General features: G+C 34.9%; 1 protein-coding gene across 7 annotated transcripts in view; it reads right to left on the bottom strand.

Moving 5' to 3' along the window:
• Positions 1-17,308: 17,308 nt before the first annotated feature.
• The window catches only part of SEMA3A (semaphorin 3A), a 455,199-nt gene continuing 449,632 nt past the window's right edge, over positions 17,309-22,875 (bottom strand). For all 7 annotated transcript variants that reach the window (XM_072759792.1, XM_072759795.1, XM_072759794.1 and 4 more), the window contains 2 exons: positions 22,093-22,235; positions 17,309-20,743 (listed from right to left, as the gene is read on the bottom strand). In XM_072759792.1, coding sequence (XP_072615893.1) covers positions 20,288-20,743; positions 22,093-22,235 — 599 coding nt within the window. In that variant the 3' untranslated portion in view covers positions 17,309-20,287. The remainder of the gene's footprint in view (positions 20,744-22,092; positions 22,236-22,875) is intronic.

Below are 22,875 nucleotides of genomic sequence, written 5' to 3'. Positions count from 1 at the left end.
TGGAACTCAGCTTTCCTTTCAGGTGTTCGACTCTTTCAGCTTCTGAAGTCTATCTGAGGGCGGAGTGCTCAAACTACAACTGGCCCCTCTTACTCCTTACAGTTTTCTGTGGCTCTGGCAGAGGGTCAAGGTTAACTTTAGAAAGACATGTTTCTGCTCTTTTATTCTGGGCTTTCCAAGCACCCCCACCCCTTTTTCCCTCTAGCCTAGCCAGCTGCCTAGAACATTGTCTTTTGTCTCCAACCCTGGAAGTCTACTTTGAGACAAACACTCATACTATAACTTGTCTTGGAGAAGAAGAATGTGTCCTATGGGATGGGGCAGGGCTGGGGGGAACGGGCTTGAGCTCACAGTTGTGGTACCTCAGGTAATCCTACCATGGCTACTTTAGCTCCCTCCCACTCCAATCCCCCATGGGATTTCTGTGGCTTTACTCCCATCACATTTTAAAAACTCTTCTCCTCCAAAAGTTTGTTGGACTGATGACATTCTTCAACTGGAGGAAAGTTTGTCTCCTTTCAGTCTATCAGAAGTAACTCAATTTTCTTCTTCTGAAAGATCAAAATTTATTACTTCCCATTTCTGAACACGTTCTAATTTATGCAATTTTTCAAAAATATATATACTTTCTTGCAGTTCTAGGGTATAATATGAAGGAATAAAAATATAGTGCATGCTCATTATGCCTTTTTGTCCAATGCTATAGTATAATATCAAGTTATGCACACTCGATACTGTGATATGTAGATCATATACATGTGTACTGTATATACATACATACACACACATTTCTCATTCATATTCAAAAGATGACACTATTGATTGTAACATACTTAAGAAAATTCAACATGTTTCTAGTAGTACTTTAACTTCAAATCAATCAATTAAACATCTATTGGGTATTTACTACTATGTGTCTAGAACGAAGTTAGAAGCTACAGATATAAATGTAAATAGGACATGCTTTTCCTCTCAAAAAGCTTACCAGCTGGTTAACATGCCAGTCAGATAAAAGTATAGAATATATCTATAAATAGATATATAATGAGTGCTAGAATAAAAGCTATTTGGGAAGTTTTCTGAGGATAAACAAAAATAAATAATGCGGCTTTTAACTCTGAAGGATCAAGACTTTATATTTGTCATTGCTTTTTTTGTTTGTGTTCATTTTCAGTTTTTCCTCTGTGTTCTTCACTGGACATCAGGGCCTCTCTTACTGGAAGGATAGTGGTGCTTTGGTTAAGGTTTCGTAGTTTGAGTCACTTGGCTTCTGATGGTCATGGTTTTCTGAGCACACAAGCCTTTCTGTTGTTTTTCATTCTTTATACAATTTGACACTGACTTTGCCTCTTTGTCTTGTGAGCTGTGTGAAATCTTTGCTTAAAATATGTCACTGTATCTTAACTCAGTGTCAGACTGACCTACTTGTTGCCATTGTTTTGCTGGAGTATAATCTATGTGGCAGGTGCATTTCCTCAACAACTTTTTTATATTGTTTTCTGCCTGGGGTCACAATATTTGATTTTAAAAATCATCTTGTTACTGCTATTCTTCATATATGCTTGGCCCAAAATAGCTTGAATAAAGAATCTCAATTACATAGAGATTCAATGGGTTATCCTTAGCCAGATCTTATTGGAGAATCATGTTTGTGTTTTCTTATACATGGCATAGACCTTTTATGCTTCCATCTTTTTTAGAAGAAAAGTACACAAGAAAAGATGGTTACAATTTAATTGGACAAAAGTGTTAAGTTACATTTTTTATCTATTAGAGAATTTGGAATATTAACTAGCTGGTAACTTTCAGAAAAATGGAAATCATTCTATATAACATCATTGTAGGTTGATATGTTTTTGTGACATTTCACATATCTTTCTAAAAATTGTATTTCATATTCCACGATACTTCTGAGACTATTTTCTGCATATTTTTCCAGAAATATTTTAATATTCCTCTGCTTTCCTGTTATCTCACTTTTGCATTTAATGTGCTATAAATGTGACCAAGGTAATAGTAATTAATTATCTAATTAATCTAATCTAGGTTAGAGTAATCTAGTCTAATCTAGACTATCTAATTAATTATAAAGTACTGATAAAGATTGAAAGGTGATTGAGATGTTGTGAATTGAAATATTTACCCAGATAGTTTAATTTCATATCTAGCTTTTGCCCCAGTGTGTCAGAGTAGATATTTTTATTATATAGCTAACTGAAGATGTATAACTGGCTAATTTTAAGAGTTGAGTTAGCAACGAATAAGGAGCCCAGTATCTTTTAAGTGAAACAAGCTTTAAAAACTTTAGGGGAAAAAAATCACCATATTTAAAACATAATTTTGTTGTATCCTAATGGGGAAGTCTTTTTTTTTTTTAAAGTTTGATTTTACTTTTAAAATATTAGGTGCTATAATAATATGTAGTTAAGATTAATAGTCTTCTCATTTCAAATGTAGAGGAATTAAAGTTCTTTTATAAATGTACTCTCATTTGAAACCACAGTCATTTGGAGAATTCATATAATATCAGCTTTCTCAATTATCAAAGAATTTGGGAAATGAATCCAAATAAGAAAATATAATATCCAACTCCACTGAGATTTGAGTGAAGAGACAGTGGTGGAAAAGAGCTGCTGTTAAGAAAATTTTCCTAAATAAGTAGATGGTCCACATTTCTCCACATTAAGCTATTCCATTTATTCAGTGGATTTTATATTACTTCCTTTTCCCCTATCCAACCGCGTTTTATTCTCTAGAGTTCATAAGAAAGTTTAGAAAGCAAAGCATACTTTCTCGTAGTATGGTTTCTAACAAGTAAGACCTAAGAGGCTAAAGAAATGCTCTTTGGGTGCAGGCTGGATTATTGAGTATTTGCAAGCATACTTATTCACTTGTTTATTTTGGTTCTCCAAGAGTGAAGGGTTATAATTTTGTGATTTATGACACCTACTATCTTTTAATAAAATAGGTGAATTTAGTAAATGAACTAATTTCATGTATGGAATCTACACATGTCAAACACTTTGACTCTATTCATGTAATTACAATCTCAAATAGCATTAGTTAAGTTCTACTAACCAACACTGATTGAAACTATCACAGATTTACAATGCGTCATTTTTCCCCCCAGAGGTTTTTAATTTGGAGAAGGACAGATGTTAAGATTCCAATTGAATGGGGCCAGTTCTCCATTAAATGGTTTCCATTTGATTCTGTGTCCATGGAGCAAAATTCGCAAGTGAAAACTCTTACGTGGTTGGACAACAGGAATCAATTTAAACGGAAGGATGTGAAGGGTCAGTTAGTTGGGAATTTATATTATGATAACATATGGAGGAGTTTGGCCCACATTAAAGGATTTCTGTGTGACATTTCAGTGTAAAGCAGATGCACATCAGAGGTACTCAAAAGTTGTTGAATTAATGAACTAAGTTGTATATTACAGTCAAAACTTAATCATTAATAATAATAAAAGGGAGGGAATGTAGTGCAAATAGGGAAACTATCAAATAACATAACTACCAGCTTTAGTATTTATAATGCATTTTATTCTCCACTTGGTACATCTGCCATTCCCAGTACTTTCACCACTTCAGTTTGTATATTAAAGCCACATGGAAGAGACTAATTTCCAGCCACAGCTGTGGAACTGCCTGGTTAACCATTATGGCCTTCCCGCTAATACTGACCTATTTTCTATTTTACAAAACTATCATCATCACTTGTGAGGCTGATTCATATCGTTAGCTGAAATATCTTTTACTCCTTTATATATCTTTTGTTTTAAGTTCTAAATTGTCAGGTACTGTCCTTGAAGGTGAGGAAGAAAAACATGTCTTTATTTTATTTTTTTGTGATGCACTGAGGTCCACCCAAGTCCCACTCAGCTGTATCTAACCACCTACCAGAACATCACTAAGCTCCTTGCCTTCGATTTCCATAACACTTCCAATGTATTATGTATAATTTTATGCTGATGTAAATGAACACTTTCCACCATTCACTACATACAAGGCACTGTGACTTACATATTAAATACATTATATTTGCAAATCTTCACAGAAACCCAGGAGATAGCTATTGTCATTTCCATTTGGCAAAGATGATTTGCCAGTTTGGTAGTAAATAGCAAAGCCAGGTTACAGTTTTATTCAGCAAATAGTTATTAAACATAAATATGTTACATATTACTGTGTACAAAACACTGCCTGGTGCTAAGGAAAATCGTGGGTAACTAGATACCAGTTATCTACTTTTTAAATGTTTTATTGCTTGTTTCACACACTGAAATGAAAAGCTTTCACTATAGGAATTTTGTTTTCTTTTTTATCCACTAAATATTCAGCACCTAGAACCATGCTTGGTTTGATGAGTACTGCTCATCAAACATTTACTGACTGACTGACTGACTGACTGAATGAATGAATGAAAGAAATATGGTCTCTTGGAGTAATGATATATGGATCAGAGGAATGGAAAGAGATATCATCTATAGAAGCATTTCCTTGTTTAGGAATGCAAGCCCAATCTAAAAAGAAGAGCTAATGATTACAGTCTCCTTTTCATGCTCATTATCTACTTTCATCACAGGTGAGTTTTTTTTTTTTTTTAGTGTTAGATTAAGTTAAAATTTCTTCAAATTTTTCCAAAAATGCTAGAGGTGGAAGACAAAAGTCAAATAACGTAAGAGTTGCACAACCCCAAAACAGTTGGGAATTACTATAGGATGATCTGTAAAAAGCTTTTACTTCGTGTAAAGAAATCACACAGGAGTGGGTCTCCAGGGAAGATGGCAGGTGCAGGTCGGCTAAAATCATGGAGTTTTTGTTACTCATCTGGATTCATGTAATGTTACATTCTTCAAGATAATGACACATTGAGATGTCTTTGAATTGAAAAATAAAATGTCAAAAACAAAAGTTGCCAAGAAATTCAGACTGAGACATTTTATGATGTGAAAATAGCCTTTCCAAAATCCCCGGATACTCATATCCTGAGAGGTCTTTACTTGCAAAGTTGACAGCTTGTTGATGCTTTCCACCAGTACAAACCCATTCTCAAGATTGAGCTCTTCCTGAAATATATTTTTAAAAGCTGAACACACGTAGCTGAATATAAATTGTGCACAGCATCAGTTATGTGAAGGAGATGAGTAATATAAACTCCTAGGATCTTTCTACATAAAAGCAAAACAATTATTAAGGAGGGATTAATAAGTATGAAGTCACAGAAGCTACTAGTAGGCAAACTGAAAAGCAGAAAGTTACCAAGCTGAAATATTTATTCCTGAAATTTCAAAAATATTTACTCAAAATGTTTTATATGAGTGAATTTGTATAAATATTTCAATTACCGTGGAGAAATATTTATGTTAACTTTATACATCATAGAGACAGTGATAATTAGCACGAAAAGAACTCTATAATGAGACATGAACTCTAGCATGAATGTCTTCTGCTACTTGACCATTTTCCTCCATAATGGGGCTAAAAATGCTGAATTTCCCTGAGAGAAGAGAGCTATTCAAGAATTATTTCTGAGATTCTTTTTTAGACAAAGTGATCTACCAGTTACTGTAGCATCTACACCTCTTATTCTCTTAATATGTTCATCACTTTCTATTACATGTTTCAGTATCAACTCCTATCTCTTCTTAAAGATTGTAATCTTCTAGAAGTCAGATATATATCTCTTGTGTCTAGAGCAAAGTAAGGACTTGATAAATAATTTCTGAGTGAATCAACGAGCTGTATCAATCTCTGCTAGTCTTCTTGAGTGTACGGTCAATTCTTTTATAACATGCATTTCATTATTAATTTTTACATATTCCGAGCATGTGATAGACGATGATGGTCTGTCATATGCATTTGTTTCTGGTTGGTAAAGCTTGAGTTAACATGGAGTATGGGGATGGCATGAATGTATTATAGGAGATGGGATGATTACTTTTATAAGTGGGCTCTGATTATGACCGTAGGAAGAGCCTGAGTATCCACAATTGTAAGCAGAGATGAAAAGCTCTCTCAAGGAGGAGGGAGTGAGTGAACTTCGTAGGCAGGCAAAAAAGTCAGTAGTCTGGATGATACAATTTGGGGCAGACCCAGTCAGCTTCCCTAGACATTTCTCTTTTAATATTTGGTATTTTCACTTAGATTTCTTAAATTCTCTCACTTATAGCAATTATTTTATTTATGTTAATATGCACAACCTGGGAGATCATTGGAGTCATATTTTACAATCCTTCTGGAACAGCCTTATAATATTTGTAGCAGACCCTAAAGGACTTACTTGGTTTACCTTCTTTCCTCCAGAATCCATGGGGCGAATCTGAAGAAAGACTTGGAGGCCTATTTTCATCTTCTTTAAAAAATGCATTCTAAGAAGTAAATGAGAATAATGCATTTGAATACTTTCACATGAGACAGAAAAAAGTCTTTGACCCAAATCTTCATCCTGCCTGAAGATTGTCGGGGATTTTAAATGAACCCTTAAAAGGGATTATTAGGGAAAACTAAAAAATCTGTGTAGACTTAGTGCTTCTATTGTTCAATTATATGGAACATACCAGGAACTATACTATGTCCGGTATAACAAGGCTGGGGTAATAGAGGAATGAGAATGGTACCAACAGTAGCACCAGGGATTGTTGTGGTTTCCTAGAGCACATGTTTGGTGTTGGATATGTGAGTATCAGCAGAGATAGACTCAAGAAAGTCCAGGTATCAGAGTCACAGTCAGCCTGGGGTGAGTGCAGATGTGTAGTCACAGAGGGTTGGAGTTGGGCTTGATGTAGAAGAGCAGCAGGAACTGAAAGTGGGTTGCAGCAGGGTCTCTAGACAAATCTCGAAGGGCAAGGCTCTACAGGAGGAATCCACAACCATGAGGTGCTATGTTGCATTTTATTTCTCCAAATGAGTTGTCTGTTGGTGAGAAAAGTATGGTTATTGGGTTTCTTTCCATGCAACTGTACATTCCTGTGGAAGAAGAACTATAATCTATTTCATTAGCTAATGATGCATGGAAAGCAAAGATGAGGAAGGTGGATAGGGGCTTGAGACACAAAGAATGTGGAATCTCAAGTAATTTTAGCTTTGAAAATAAGGTTTATACACATTAGCTCCTTTAAAAAATGGAATAAATGGAGAGAAGGCTATCAAGTTTGAACTAATTAAAAGACACACCCATACACACAATCACACAAATACAAGCACATGCACGCAGCTCTTTAAGAACACAGATAAAACTATCCACGGTTTGAGAATTTGCAATTTCAGCTAAATAAGGAACTTCCTGAGCCAGTCCCTTCATCATGTCCTTTTTCAGATTAACCCAAACAAAAATCATCTTCCTTCTAGCATCACTGTAACTCTCCCTTTGAAAATTCAGCTTTCCTAAAGGAAGCAAATTACCCTTCCACTTTCTTTCTCGTTTTTCTCCGTTTCCACTTTCTGATATCTCCTTTGACCTCTCAACCACATGCAACTCTTGCTTTGCCCTGGGGAGATATCTTCCCTCTTTGAAAGTGGCCAGAGTCCTCCTGTCTGTGTTCTCTGCCCTCGTCCTAGGTGGTCCTCTCTTCAGCCTCAGAGTGGAAAGGACGAAGAGCCCACTGGCAAGTGTCATTCTTCGGCCACGATGAACAATTTTCCAACACTTCTGACTAATTAAAACTTAGGCTACTTTACACAACAATTATAACTCATAAGCCACTGGCCACTACTCTGGGGGTTAGCACAGGAATTGACCAGGAAAGGAATACGGATTCTCCACTGTACCTGGCCAACTAAACAGCTCTCAAGGGCTCATTGGTCCTCAAGGGAACCGTCACAAATATATCTGGAGACAACATATTTTTCAGTGAAGATCTGAGAATGCAGGGGATTATTATTAATAGAGATTCGGATTTTTAAGTTCTTTAACATTGGGTTTTGGCTAATGACATAGCTGTTAATACTATATGAGCTTTTATCCAGGGGTTGCCCCTTCATGTTAAAAATATAACGTGTTATTAAGTCAAATCAAGAAGCTGATACTCAATGGTACAAAATTAATTATTTTATGACTCAGGGACAGTAAACTAGCACCTCGTTGGTAATGACTTTACTCTGTCCTTACAGCTTCTCAATTAGTGTATTATGTCTGCTTTGGAAACATTTTTATACTTCAAATTGCCCCCAGACTCCCATTCCCAGTGCTCCCAATTTATCCTTCTTCCCCAACAAAAATTTAGGGGTCTGTGTTACACATTAGCAAATCAGCAGTATTTTAAAATGATTTACAGAGAGCTTAAGAGAAAACTGCACTTTTCAAATTCCATGGCTGGAAACTCCCTTGAGCTTTAATTTAAAGTCCTTGCTTCCTGAAATCTCATTGACAGAAAACATCCAGTACTTCAGTTATAAATGTTTTTTTTTTTTAAGTGATTTTTAATAGGCTCACGTTCTGCTTCTAATCAATCAACTATTTGTATAGAAACAATAGCATAGAGACTTTTTCTTAAGGACACATACTCTGGTTGATAAGAATATATAGATCTGGGACAATGGCTAGTCTAACAAGAAGTTCACGGGCTACTTTAAACAGACGGTATCTGCTGCTTTGACAAGCAACAGTGAGCGCAACATAAATAATATTATTCCTTTACAGACATACCTGAATTTGCCAGGAAAGATTATTGGGGTGAATTTAACATTATAAAAACATTTGTATTGTACAACTAATGGTAGACATTGGTAGTTTTTGCTGGCAGTGAACTGGCGAAGCTGCTGAAACCTTTGTAAATATCATCTGGTTCTTCAACAATGCACACATGGATTTTATTTATGATGCTTTTCAATAACCCTGAACTTAGGGATCAGTTGGTTGTAGTGTAAAAAGCAGTAGTAGACCACCCAGGATGAAGCAAAAAATAAATCTTGGAAATATATGGCATGTACACATGAATACACTGTTAATGCTGGTTGCGCTTTTAAGTGTTGGCTCTACACATTATTAGGATTTAATGGCACCAAAATATTCCAAGGAAATAGCATTTGATTACTGTTTTTGCTAAATTGAACATTTAATTTAAGAAAGCCTTTCTGTTGTTAATCTAAGTTGTTCTATTTACAGGACATATTTAAGTTACTATATTCTCTTCGTAGAATTGAAATACTATAAAATTACTGGGAAACAAATGGTCAAGCAGTCACTCTCATACTGCTGCCAAACTTCAGGAAGCCTACTACTGGAAGCCTAGTCCAGGAAAATCTGTACCTTCATTATCCTAGGGAACTTAAAGGGGATGGGATGAGAACATTATCTACAAAGTATACCCTCTCATTACATTGCCCTGCCTCTCATAAGGGTGTTATGTAAAAACTAGATAAAACTATTTATACGGTTGATATGTTCCATATTCTTTTTTATCCAAGAAGAAACAGAGGAAGCATTACTTTTTAAGATTTAAATAATAGAAATCTCTTCTTTTTTAAAAAAGGTTTATTTATTTTATACATATAGAGAGAGTCCAGGAATGAGCAGGGGAACTGCAGAGAAAGAGAGAATTCCAAGTAGATTCCTTTCTGAGCACAGAGCCTGAATGGGGGCTCGATCTCATGACCTTGAGATCTTGACCTGAGCCAAAACTAAGTGTTGGACATTCATCTGAATGCCTCACCCAGGTGTCCCATAAAAGAAATATCTCCTAAGTGAAATTCTCCTACCTCCAATCCAGCCTGTGTCATTGTTTTAAAATGCAACAACTTACCAATTTCTGTCACAATATTCTCGAAATATGTTGTACTTTGTCGTTATCAAAGGTAATTAAGTAATTTTGATCTGATATTCCAGGACCCACATATCTTAGTGTCTGATATCCACCCTCATGCCAACAGACCCTGGAGAAAGGTGAGCCTTCTTAGGATTCAGACAGGAGAAAGCCTACGTGGGTCAGGGAAGTCTTGAGAGATTAGCCATAGAATATAGTAGACCGTTCGGTCTACATGTGTGTCCTTAAGGAAAGGAGATCCAAATCTACAGGAATGAGTCACTTAGAGAATGGCTGTTTAGACATTAATGTAGACACAAATCATTTGGGGTCTGAGCTAAAATGCTAGTTCCAATTCCATAGTTCTACGAGAGGCCTCAGGTGTCTGTAGTTCCGATAAGCTCCCAGGTGCTGTTGCTATTAGTAGTCTACACTTCCACCACATGTTCGGAGTAGCAAGGACCAAGAGAGATCAGCAGCACACAGTGATGGGATCTCCAGAAGGATAAAAAGAGGAAGAAGGCAGGAACACAGGCTTTTGCTTTGTTAATAAAAGAGATGATCCCTGTGTTCCTTTATGCTTTTCCTTCCTTTGAAGATCAAAGTACTTTCTTCCCTTGTCTGTCCCAGCCACTAGTCTCTCTTTCTTCCAACTCTCATAGCATTTGAGATCTTTCTGCTCCTATGTTCCTAATATTTCTAGTCGTTAAGCACTCTCTTCTAATCCCTTAATGCTAATTATGTCGTCGCGCAGCCAATAAGCGAAAGCTGTGCACAAGGTGAGTTGTGTTGTATTCAGTGCAAGATATTTAAGCATAGCAGGACTGATCAGAAGCACCGAGAAATCCAGAGCCTGCCAGATACCCAGAAAGCAGACCTAGATTTAATGTATAAAAGGAAATCCAGTTCGATTTTCTCTGAAAGTTCTCTCCAGTGCTATCATGAATATATATACTGCTTCCTTGAGTTTGACCTTAATGCTCTTCCGGCTGTTACAGTATAAAACTTTCGGACAGCTCTTATTCTTTTTTCCTCCTTCCAGTTTGTCTAACATACACAGTAGCCTTTCCTGGGGACCCAGTCCACATGGTCTCTTAAAATTCCTACGAACGGAATAATTCTACTTCAAAGCCTGCACTGTTATTTCATCTCTTGATGCTGCTTTTTATCAATTTCCAAGATAGTTAAAGCTGAAAGACAACAATACTTCAAACAAAAGGCAATTATTTAAAAAGAATTACCAAATAATTGAAGCCAATCAGTGTTCACACTTTCGGAACTTTTATTCTTTCCTACCAGACCTTGAAGTCTGTCAGATTTTGCTGAGACCTTTGTATTAGTGAACATCTGGATCATGTCATAGTTTGGTCTTATTTTTGCCTAACAGTTTCTTTGTGGATTTGCCTCCCACAACACATATGGTTTATTTCTGATGTTTATCCTTAGCTTGGCAGGGTTTTGAAGTGTCATGTCTCTTTTCATCTCTACTTTTTAAAGGAAGTGATTTTGCATAAATTATTATCTTTCTAGGTGTGAATTATGGTAGTGTTCTTTCTCATGTGTTCTTGAAAGACTATGAATAAATGCCTGTTCTCAGAGTTTCTTCCTTTAAATTATATCTTAGTGCGAGAAATATAATTTCTTCTATACTATTTTCTACTTTTGATCCTATTTTTGAAAGTTCTTCATCAGCAGTTGCAATTGCTTAGACAGTATCTTAAGATCTTTATGTAATATACTTATATCAAAAGAATGATTTTGCTTTCTGGAAGATTGTTTATGAAGTATTGCATGCAGAAATGTCTTCTTTTCAAGCTTGAACATGCTAACTTTGGAAATTGTGTGTTCTACACACACACACACACCAGTGATTACTTAGTACAGAACAACTGGCTAAATCACCTTTAGGATATATCCTTTGGGGTGATAATGGCAGATAGGAGTTTTAAAAATTATAAACTAAAAGCTGACCTAGTTGAAAAACTGAGATAAATGTGGTATCTTAATTTAATGATGTTTTATGAGAGGATAAAACTCAAGCACATTAAGTTCTTTAACTGGGAACCTCTTAGCAGTTCCTGTGAGAGGTTTCATAGGAAAAGTCAAGTAGAAAAGTGTTTAGGTGAATGATAGGAGGGAGGGAAATTACTGTTATTTTTACAATTATTACTTTAAACTGGAAAAAGGGCAAAACTATAGATATAAGATACCAAGACAACAAGCGGAGGGATACAACGTCTAGACAGGGTGGCAATAGATATAATCAAGAGCAGTTTTTTTTTTTTTTAACATGAAAGAAAATCTTTTTTTCTCACCATTATCAAGACAGACATGGGTAAAAGTGAATATATATCACTACCAGCAGTGTTGAATATCAATGTTAATTATTATCCCACTTCTATGGGGATAAGAGATATACTACATCATCTCTCCTACACAGATGAAGTAGTATCTATTTTACAGATGGAGGACTGAAACCTGGGGGTGGGGGGGCATAAAAGAGATGACCAAGTAGTTGGAACTTGCATTCAAACCAGGTCTGTTCACCTCTAAGGCCACTTGGTGGTTTATTTTGCCTTATGAAAGAGGTATTCCCTGATTCCATTCACACCTTCATCTTCTAAGACTTAAATCATGTTTACAATAATGACTTATCTTTTTGAAACTGTTTTATTTTCCTCTATTTGCCCAGAGCTGATGTTACTTCTTGAACTTTTATTTTCTACATGCTGTTAAAACCTTCCTGATTTCTGGCTGATGACTGAAGATGGATTGAAAATAGGTCAATTACCTGTGGAATCAAGGTGTTAGCTGGATTGCTGGGAGGACCCTGAATTTTGCAAGAAGGACTGTTAATTGTAAAGAGAGATGTGCCAGATACTGTAGAAGATGGAAGAGAATTGTGGAAATCAGTATTCTAAAAGCCATAGTAATTTAATGGTAACAGTAATTTTAAATTATCCAGATACATGCACTAATAGTAGCAGTAATTAATTTTAAATTAAATAATCTAGATATATGCACCAAGTAAAAATATAACTTATTTAAAACATTGTTACATACTTAAGTTGAATATGTATATACATCGGATGATTATAATTACTACTGTGAAAATGAGAATCTATATAGGATTTCTTTTGGCATGTGTTGACATAGGCATTGATAATTGCTATATACCAAGAATCAACAAGTCAAAATGAAAAGTACTTATAAGGTTGATCTAGTTCTATATTTTTTAAAATGCCAGAATTTTAGATGCCAATAATTATGGGATATTACTCTTGATATGCTAAATTATTGTAAAGGTAATTATTTACTTTGAATTGTTATTCAAAACTTGAGGTATTTTCTAACAAATATTTTTCATCTGTAAAAGTAGACTTTGTAAATGCATATATGATTCCAAAAAGTTTTTATTTCTTATTTATGTAGTCAAATATGTGAAGACAATATCTTGTATCAATTAGAATAGTCTCCCTTTTCTTTGCTTCATTTCAAATATTTAAGAAAGATGCATGAAGAAACTAATATTTTTTTCTTTGAAGTCTTTTTGCTAGAGAAAGTGAATTGCAGACAGCAATTCTATTGTTTCATAACTGAACACTTGACCAACTTTTCATTGGTTCATTCATTTTCTGTACTAATATCTTATGTCACCAAGAGCCCAAGTCAATAAATTGTTTCCTTAGTTGTACCTTGTTTTTAGATGATCTAAACCAAAATGATGCACATACTGCATTGGCAATTCATTAAAAGTGTAATAGATTATTTTCACTATATGACCCAATGTGGTGATAAAATGTTTTGTTCTAATTGGATCAAAAACAAGATTGTAATCAGGGATTTAAAGTTTGCTAAGTGTTAGATCTAAGTAAGCCACTCGTACTTTCCTACAAAATTGGGATATTAAAACCACCCTACTTCCTATAAGGAGAATCGAATGAGATCACAAAAATACCTTGAACATTATAAAGGGATATAAAAAATGTAACATTACCATTACCAAGCAGTAGCTTTAGTAAGGCCTTACTAATGCCCTATGCTTCTGCTTATATTGATTTTATTAAGTATTAAAATATTATAGTATAGACTCAATATATTATAGTTTGAACTTAGATTTAATATGTACTGATATCAATCAGATATTATAAAAATGTATAAACATTTCCCTTAAGTTCAAGAATGTTACTTCTCAGTAATGAATATAGAGCTCCCTGATATGAATAATTTTAATAAACACTGTCTAATGACATCAGGAGCTTAGAAAGAAATCAGTATGGAAACAATTACAAATTATATTCCAATCTCCACTGGGGGAAACAGCATATGTTGCTTTTTAAATGATTAGAGATTTTGTAACCTAGGGAATTTGTTGTTGTTGTTTTTTTTTTTTTTTTTTTTTTTGTAAATTCTAGAGAGGTTAAGAATAAGTTAAAGAAAACATCTTAATGATGGCATGTTTCTAAATAACTAGACTATTGTTTTGGTTAAAATATAATAAGCTTAGATGAATGTTTACTCAAACTCTTCTGAGTAAATATATTTTATTTAAGAAATCAGTGTACTCCTTGATAGTACATTTTTCCATATGGATGCCAGTTTGTATTTCTGATGCTGTATTAATATTCACTAAGCAATAATTTAACCTGTTTCCTCAACCAAATTAAACATAACTAATTTCAACAAACTACTATTAGGGTCAAAAGTAATGCAAAGAAGAAAATAAGCATTATTTTTGTAGTTGGTAGATGCCAACAATGCAAATTTGAAACGTATTTTACCATTTTTAGTCAGTACATAAATTCAAGTAGAATTTATCAAATGGTTTATATGAGACCTATATTAATTTGTTGACATTTATCAGCAATTTAAAACAATGAACAAAAAACCAAAAATATTTTAGGACTAATGAAAGTGTCACTCTTTTATTGAAATTCAAGGATGCAAACCTCCTAAAAATTGAGGTGTAATAAAAAAATCCTAAAGTGGAAAAGGTGTTTGATTTTAGACATACAACTTTGTTTAATACAGTTTAAGTTTCTCTGGAATTAGTCATCAACAAAACAATCAAAACTTGAAAAAGTGAGCTACACAAATGATGGATTTTTTTTTTTTAAAGCTGTATTTACTTGAGGTCTAATGCTTCAGTGAGATTTACAAAGAGAGGATGAAGTTGAGACTTCATAATCACCCAAATTGGGATGACTTAAACACATTTATGAAAACTTTTGCTTGGGAACTATATAAATAAACAGTGTGTCTACAAGTATTGTGTTTAGATTAAGAGAAAATACAATCTTTTGTTATATGAGAAAAAACTTGACAGTCTAATATAATGGTGGTGCTCAGTTGACAATTTCAAGATGCAGCTAAGCCCCTCATTTTCTTAATATTTTTCTTTTTCTTTTTGTTCTTAAACTTCGGAGTCTTTGCCTGTCAACTACGTGTACTAACCTCACCTGCATCATTGTTTAGCCATAAATACTCCATCAAGGGTATTCACCGAATAAACACAGGCTTCATAGCTTAACACCATCTTTGATGAAGTCTTGTTTGTGGGCCATCCTATTAATTAGCAAGGCAATGTTGGGCTTGTGTCCAAGCAGTCTAATACCAGATGAGTGGGGCAATGCTGAAGGAGGTGACATATAAGGGAACCTTTCATTTGAGCTGTGTTAGAGTGGCCTGACAAAGCTATCTGCTCCCAGGTGTTCATCTGTGGAATTACAAATTGCATAAAAGATTGGTTGAACTAGAAAGGGGATTATGGCATGAAGATTAGTTTGAAAATGTCAAGTGCTATGACTCCAGCTAAGTAAAAATAAATGAGGTCAACTTTTAGGAGCGAACTTAGGGAGGGAGAGCAAAAAGGGGTAGGGGGTAGGAAGAAGCAGAATGAATGATACCGTGTGCCAGGGATGAGAATGTGGGGTACAAAGAGAGGGCAATAAACCAAAGCCTAGGAAAAATCAAACAAATGCTCCATTTGGATTCCTAATAGTGGGACATTTTACTTTTCTTTATGAACTCCATACTCCATGTGGAGTACCTGTTCCCACAATGAAAGCATTTTTCCATACCTCTCCTCCATCTGCCTTATTTTTTGCTGCCCAGATTGCTCTTTTTACTTCATCTGAGCAAGTTTATTTTATATTTCAATTCCTAAATTGTATGTCCCTTATGCTCTGAAGCTTTTCATGATCTCTTTAAATTAATTCTTCCTCATTGACCCCCTAACACTTTTGAGTTTGTATGTGATGCTCATCACATGGTGACCTGGTTCTTTCCAACGACTTACTGAACTTCTCCCAGCGCCAGCCATCATGCCAGGTACTGGGGTGGGGGGTGAGATAAATTAGATACAAACCCTGCCCTCAAGGAGCTTATAACCTAGAAAGGGATGGGGGTGTAAACAAAGAAATTACACCTGTGTGATAAGTGTGGCAATAAGGTATACACAGGACACAGACTTAGTACAGAGAAGGTGGTTAGTTTCACCTGGAGATAGAAGAATCAGGAAAGACCTGCCAAGTAAGATGACGGTAAGTTGTTTTACTGTCCTCAGCACCACCAGTGCCTAGCACGTAATAGACACACAAGATCAACATAATTTAATTGAACAGGTAGGAGTCTAGATCTAAAGCTCAAAGCATCTAGAGCCCTATCTCTTTATATGAAAATCATTACTTTCTTTCCTTGGGCACGATTTAGTACATCTGCCTTCCCCTGTGTGTGTGTTTGCATGTTTGAAATAAAAACCAAGCTGTTTTGTTTGGTCAGGTTGACTGTGAAAATGGCTGTACCATTTATGTGGCTTCATTCTCTCTTCATTCGTAGGCCCTCTTAGTACACTAACTTTTCAAAAAGTGTTTCTTTATTCTACTAGTATAAGAGAATTGTTAGAAATCAGATAAACTAATAGGCAAACTTTGCAAACTTTGGGAAAAACAATGTTTTCTTTTTTATGGAAACATGTATTTTGCAAACACCAGCAATGACTTGAATTATTACAAAGTTAAAACAAAAACCATGGATGCCTTCGGCATTAGGCCAGTTTTTATCTAACACATTGTTATAACACAGTAAGACGATGTTGAATCCTGTTTGTTAAGTTTGTCTTTGAAGTCATTAAATTGGATAATTTCCATTAAACTTTGAATGTTTTTAAAATGAATTCATAAAGCAAAGATTTCAAAATGTTATATAAATCACTTCATATTAATAAAGTGTTCCTTATAACTTTAAGGACAGGCAATTTCAATAACACTTGTTGGGCATCTTTGTAGATCTTGAAGGAAACCAAACTAATCATGATAATGACACATTATCAAATTTTATCCCTAAATTTCCTTCTTTTAGGCATGACAAAAATAATAATATTTAACCTAAAGAGTATCAAAATGCACATCATCACCATAGATACAGAACCCAGTTTACAGACTGACTAGAATGAAGAAATCTGCTATGTAGCAACCTGACTCTGGTTCTCAACATTTTCTAAACTTATATTCTTTGACACCATATGCTACAGGGAACAGTAAAGACATCTGAATTCAAATATTTTGAAGAAATGTGTATTTAGCAACTTAATACATGCTAAAAGGAATAATTTACAGCAGCAGTTTCATTACATTTGTCTCTCCAGTTTTCTAGTTCCCATCTGAAATGCAGGGATAAATACAGATATGGAACATATGTACTACCTGGCAAAAAACATGCTTATTGAATGGGCACACACTCTCTGCCCTTAAATAGCACATAAACCACCTTGTCACCTGTGTGGGGAAACCTCGCATTTTAGGATGATGTAGAACACACCGAATGGAGTACCTATAAAAAGGTGCAGTTTACTGTCCTTCCTCTTCTCAGGATTATTTACATCTCTTTTGCCTAATGTGTAGGTAGCAAAAATATTAAACACATACCACTGAAGATCACTAAATAGTACATAAAAGTAGCATTGAGTGTGCATTGACATGCATTTACATTTTACATTGGATTTCAACTGGGCCATTATTTCTCTGCTGCAATGTACCTTTCTCCAACCTTCAGACTGTGGTCATAACTTGCTTATGGTCACATGAGTCTCTTAACAAAGTTGCAACTCTGATGCTACATGCATATGCCAAAGTCTATTAAAACTAAATTAAATGGGACGTTAATCATTTTTCATGCAAACTGTCCCCCTCAATACACATTGGCAGAGTATGACGGCAAGAAGAGTTTCTACCTGTAAGTTATAACTATAATTTTCTTTGAAAACTTAGACCTGATGGTTTATAGAGGCAAGCCAGTAGATTTGTTTGGTTTGTTTCTTTTAATTGAAGTCTAGGCTTCCTTTCTATGGGCTTTTCATAATGTTACACAAAAAGCCTCCAGATATTGGAAGGCATCCCTAAAGTTATCGAACAACCTCTATCCCTTCAAATTCATTATTTTCGAGGACTAATATGAAATAAGATACTTCTGTTACTGCAAATAAATCAGTTATGGCTGTGAATTTAGAAGGAAATGCAACACCAAATTTCAGCACAGTGAAGATACTCTGTGAAAATAGAAAAATTACCTATTTTTGGAGTAGTCTTTGTTCTTTCATTAGTATTTTGAACATTTCTTTTTCTCTACAGAAATATGTCCTTCAGATAACCTAAAATTCAAATTTAAGGATTTGAATTTACATTTAAGGATGTAATTCTAAAAGTAACGCTGTATTCATCAATGGAGCCTAAAATTGGATGTAGAATATTTTTAGGCTTTCATTTGAAATAGGCATCAACAAATTGTTTATTCAAATCACTAAAATTGAAACATGAGCTTCCATCTGTGAAATATTTCAGCTGAGAATTTTAAAAAAAATTCACTGTAGTCTGAGGTGAGAAAATAATGCTGAGTTAATTAAAATCCCAAGACAGCTAGAGTTAGAATTCCAATGCCGCTTTTATTAATTAGCAAGAAGATGTTTCCTTTGCATTTTTGTGCATGATGAAGGATCTCGGGAGGGATTCCTGGAAAGGTGAGTGCGTGGAAGAGAAAATACCATAATGCTGAAGGTCTTATATACCTTGAAGTTGTTGATTCTCAAGGAATCATGTTAGGACAAGGAACAAGGCAAGTCCTTTATTGATCATCTTTTACCTTATTTTATAAGTTGTTGCAGGAAACAAAGGGTTTTACATGTTTTAAGTGTGAGTTGTGTCCTCGAAAACAGGTTGTATAAAAGTCACTCCCATCAACATGAAACAAACCATGTGTTTTAAACAAGGTGAGATAAAAGCTGATACAGGTGTAAACAGAATTGGGAAATCTGCTTTTTAGGATGCTCTGAATATTACCAATCTCTCTCTCTCTCTCTCTCTCTTTTGAATTTAAGTGACACAGATGTAATTCCTAAAGGAATCCTGAGAATTTTTTTATATATCTCAAATATCATGCAGGTTTTCAAGCACAGAATTAAGAGATTTTCTATTAATGTTATATTAAAATAATGCTCATTATTTTCATAAATATGGAGTTCCCTTTCTCCTCATTGATCCATTAGGTACAACACATGGCATTTAACAAATCAATTTGTTTCTTTTTACTTTGCTGGTTAAATGCTCTGTTCTTTCTAGGAACATTATGCAAGTTAATCTTTGATTATACTTAAAGAAGGGGAAGGTGTTATCTGAATTCCTCAGAAAAATAAAGCATAATTTATATCCAGAGTTTAGGAATTAATGGTAAATGATGCTTATGTGTTTCTTGAACAATATCGGCTATCCCTCTTGCAGAACTAAAAACACAATGTCAGAAAAAAGCAGCACGCGGTTGGAGTTTTTAAAACAAAAACTATATAGCACAATAACTGTAAGACAAAAACCTACTCTAGCTTAGAAAAGAGCTAATTTTTACTGCATATTTGTCATGGTACATTTAAATTATAGTTTTAATAAAATACATCTTTAGATCAAAGCTGAAAGAAGACATCAGTAGTAGATCAGTGTATTCCATTTTTCTTCTGGATGATGGATGGTTTATGTTTTTTATATTTCCACAGACCATTTCATTCAGTATCATTTTACTCCTCTAGTACATATAAACATGAGTGCTGGTAGACAAAAAATATCCTTGAATCCAACGCTATTTTGGAATATTCATCAGCTTCATAAATCCATGCAGTTTATTTTAAACTTTCAGTTCAATAAAATGGCTTTGCTGATGCAGTTTTTCTTCTTTAGATGGCAACATGGCAAATGACATTTTTATTTCTCAGGCAAAGAAGAAAGTGAAACCTGTACAATGAAATCTCATAGGAGACATTAAGTCTGCTAAAGTGAACATCTGTGTTCACCTGACCTCTATTAGGTGTTGGTATTAGGAGGAAAGCCTGTTAGCAAAGTTACTCATGGACTTAATTTATAATTGGGGGAACTCAGTTGCATTTCCCACCATTGTAAACATCCACATAATGCCATGAAAAAAGTTCATGTATATTGCATTTTTTCCAGTTATTGTCTAGGCAAGTTTCTACTTGTTTGAGGTTTCCAGAGGTAATGCAGCTCAGACACTCCTGGGTGCCCTCTCAAATTCGTGGGTCCGCCTGTTCCTACCTTTCTTATTTTCCTGTAAGTGCTTCCATTTGTTACTGTTCCCTTGGGTATGCCCCGGCCTTTGCCGACGTTGTTTTCGGTCCCTTTTCCACACTTGTTCACAGAACTCATCCATTGTGTTCAGGTTGGGGTGGTTGATGAGCTGCATGAAGTCTCTGTACCAGACCTTCTGGCTAGGTGTCATGCTGTTGGATATTTCTTTGGTCTTCGAGCCATCTCCATCATCATCTTTATGAAGAAGTTCCTCCAAATGCTCTGTGTCAATGACTTCCAGGGTCACTTTAAGGAGAGTTTGCATGAAGCCATGCTCCACAGCGTGGCAGAGGTAATTGCCTGAATCCTTCCGCTGTAGGCTGCGCAGTAGAAGGCCTTGTTCTGTCCTGATGATATGATCATCCACTCTGATCTAGCACAAGAGAAACGGTAGCAAAAATATACACATTTAAAGAAACAGAAGTTCTGAAACTCTGCTCAAGTAAAACTTTAGATTCTGTGTTGAGGCACATTTTAACGGTTCATAAAATGTCTTGCTTAAGACAAATGATAGGATTTCTCCATTGGAAAAAAAAAAGAGAAATCTCTGTAAATCATTTTTTATTATGCATTGCAAAATACTGGTTGTCTATTGTCTTCAAATAATTTTTCATTATAATAATATAAAATATTCAAGATGGTGAAAGGACAAAGATGTATTTATTTTAGAATCTTGAAAGAAGGTATGTAAGCATAGGAGAAAGTTAACAGTAATTCTTAGAAATACAGAACCGTGATATTAGAAAATAATGCAGCATGAGAATGAACTCAGAGCTGAAAAAAACTAAAAACTCAGCGTTGAGCAAGCAGAAGAAAGCATAGGACTACATGACTGATAATTAGTTATTCACTTTCTAAGTCTCAGATGTGGCATAAATATGAAGATATGTTCTTGAATATATCTAAACTCATTTTTACTTTGAATAGAGTTTACAACAGACATCTCTGAAAGCCTAAGTTGAGAATGTATAAAATTGTATAAAATCAACTTTGACATTTGTATAATGTGATTACAAATTTAAAGACGCTTCAAATGTCAAAAGAGATAATGGAGGATTTTAAACTTTATATTCAGATTATGTTTGTGCAATTATCTGCACAGAATACATTTACAAATCACCTCCATAATCTGGTTATTTAATACTTTTAAAAAGCTTTAAAGTCTCAGAGTATTGAGATTTTCTGTGCACATTTCTTTAATTTTACACAGTAATAAATGAATACACTAAGGAGGAAGATCTGTCTGATGCTACATGCATAGTTCATATCAGAATGGCTGCCCAGAATCTTCATCCTATATATCCTACTCCTCTTCCCAAACCTTCCCTCCCCTTTTGAGCAGAGAAAAGAAAACATGTTTGGATAGCAGAATTAAGTGAACAAAAGTTAAAATTAGCAGAGGATTTGATTTTGTGTGTGTGCACAAATATAGATAATATATTGTTTCGTAGGTAACTACGGGGAGAAAGAAGACTCTCAAATAAATCCCAAATGGCTTCTGGAACAAAATTCTTATCAGTTCACTTTTGCTTCTCCAGCTCCTAGCACAAAACCCTGTCATATGATAAGCCTTCAGTGAATGCTTGTTTAATGAATGGGCTATTGACGGGTTAAGAAAAAGATAAAGATTCACGGTATTTTTTCACCCTCAAGTCAACCATGTTGGGGTCACTTAACAGTACACGTTAGATAGAAATAATCCAGGGTATTTCATTCCTATACCTCTTCTTTTCGCTCTTCATTTCGCCTCTGGAATTGCCAATAGACCAGAGCTCGCTGTGATTTTGGACTGCATTCCAGGAACGTGCTACTATTTTCTACTCCATAGATGATTCTTTCTTCAAGGCTGTGGCTGTGGTGATTATCTGGCCGGTGATGAGGAAATGAAATGAGGAAACGTTAGAGAAGTAAACTCAACTTTCCAAAGTATTTATGTGGAAATTCAGAAGATAAATTTGTTGCCAAGTTGGGAGTCTTTTCCAAATTGATTTAGGATGGCAGAAATGTCACAGACGTAGGGTTTCAGAACTCGACTGCCTGCCTTAATAGACTAATTGCTTTGGTATAAGTTATATAAAGCATATGCAGAGATTTGTCTACCAGAAAATAGCATTACATTAACAGAAGCAGTCATGTGTGCAGTATGACTATACATCTTTATATGCCACGGTAATACTTTCCAAGACATTATTTTAGCTGTAAAACTCTATGCTCTGACTAATGGGGCCAGTTCATGTTGTACTATTCCTTAGCAGGAAAGTTATTTGAACTTTTGGAAACATGAATCTGTTTCTGAGAAATTATTTTGCCACTTTATGTTTATTTTTCATCTGTAAAATTAAATGTACCAGCCATTAATATTTATCTAGTATTTTACAGAAGGTAGAGTTCAGGAAGTTTATACTCCCTACCAACAACCCTTAAATAATCTACAAGATTGTTCTGAAGATCAATCGGTGTGAAATGTTTGGGATGGCTCAGGAGAAAGATGCACAATTAGAAAGC

The sequence above is a fragment of the Vulpes vulpes genome, chromosome 5 (assembly GCF_048418805.1).
Source record: "Vulpes vulpes isolate BD-2025 chromosome 5, VulVul3, whole genome shotgun sequence".
In the NCBI taxonomy this organism is placed as follows: domain Eukaryota; kingdom Metazoa; phylum Chordata; class Mammalia; order Carnivora; family Canidae; genus Vulpes; species Vulpes vulpes.
The sequence above is the reverse complement of the archived record's forward strand: the minus strand, read 5'-3'. Positions and strand labels throughout refer to the sequence as shown.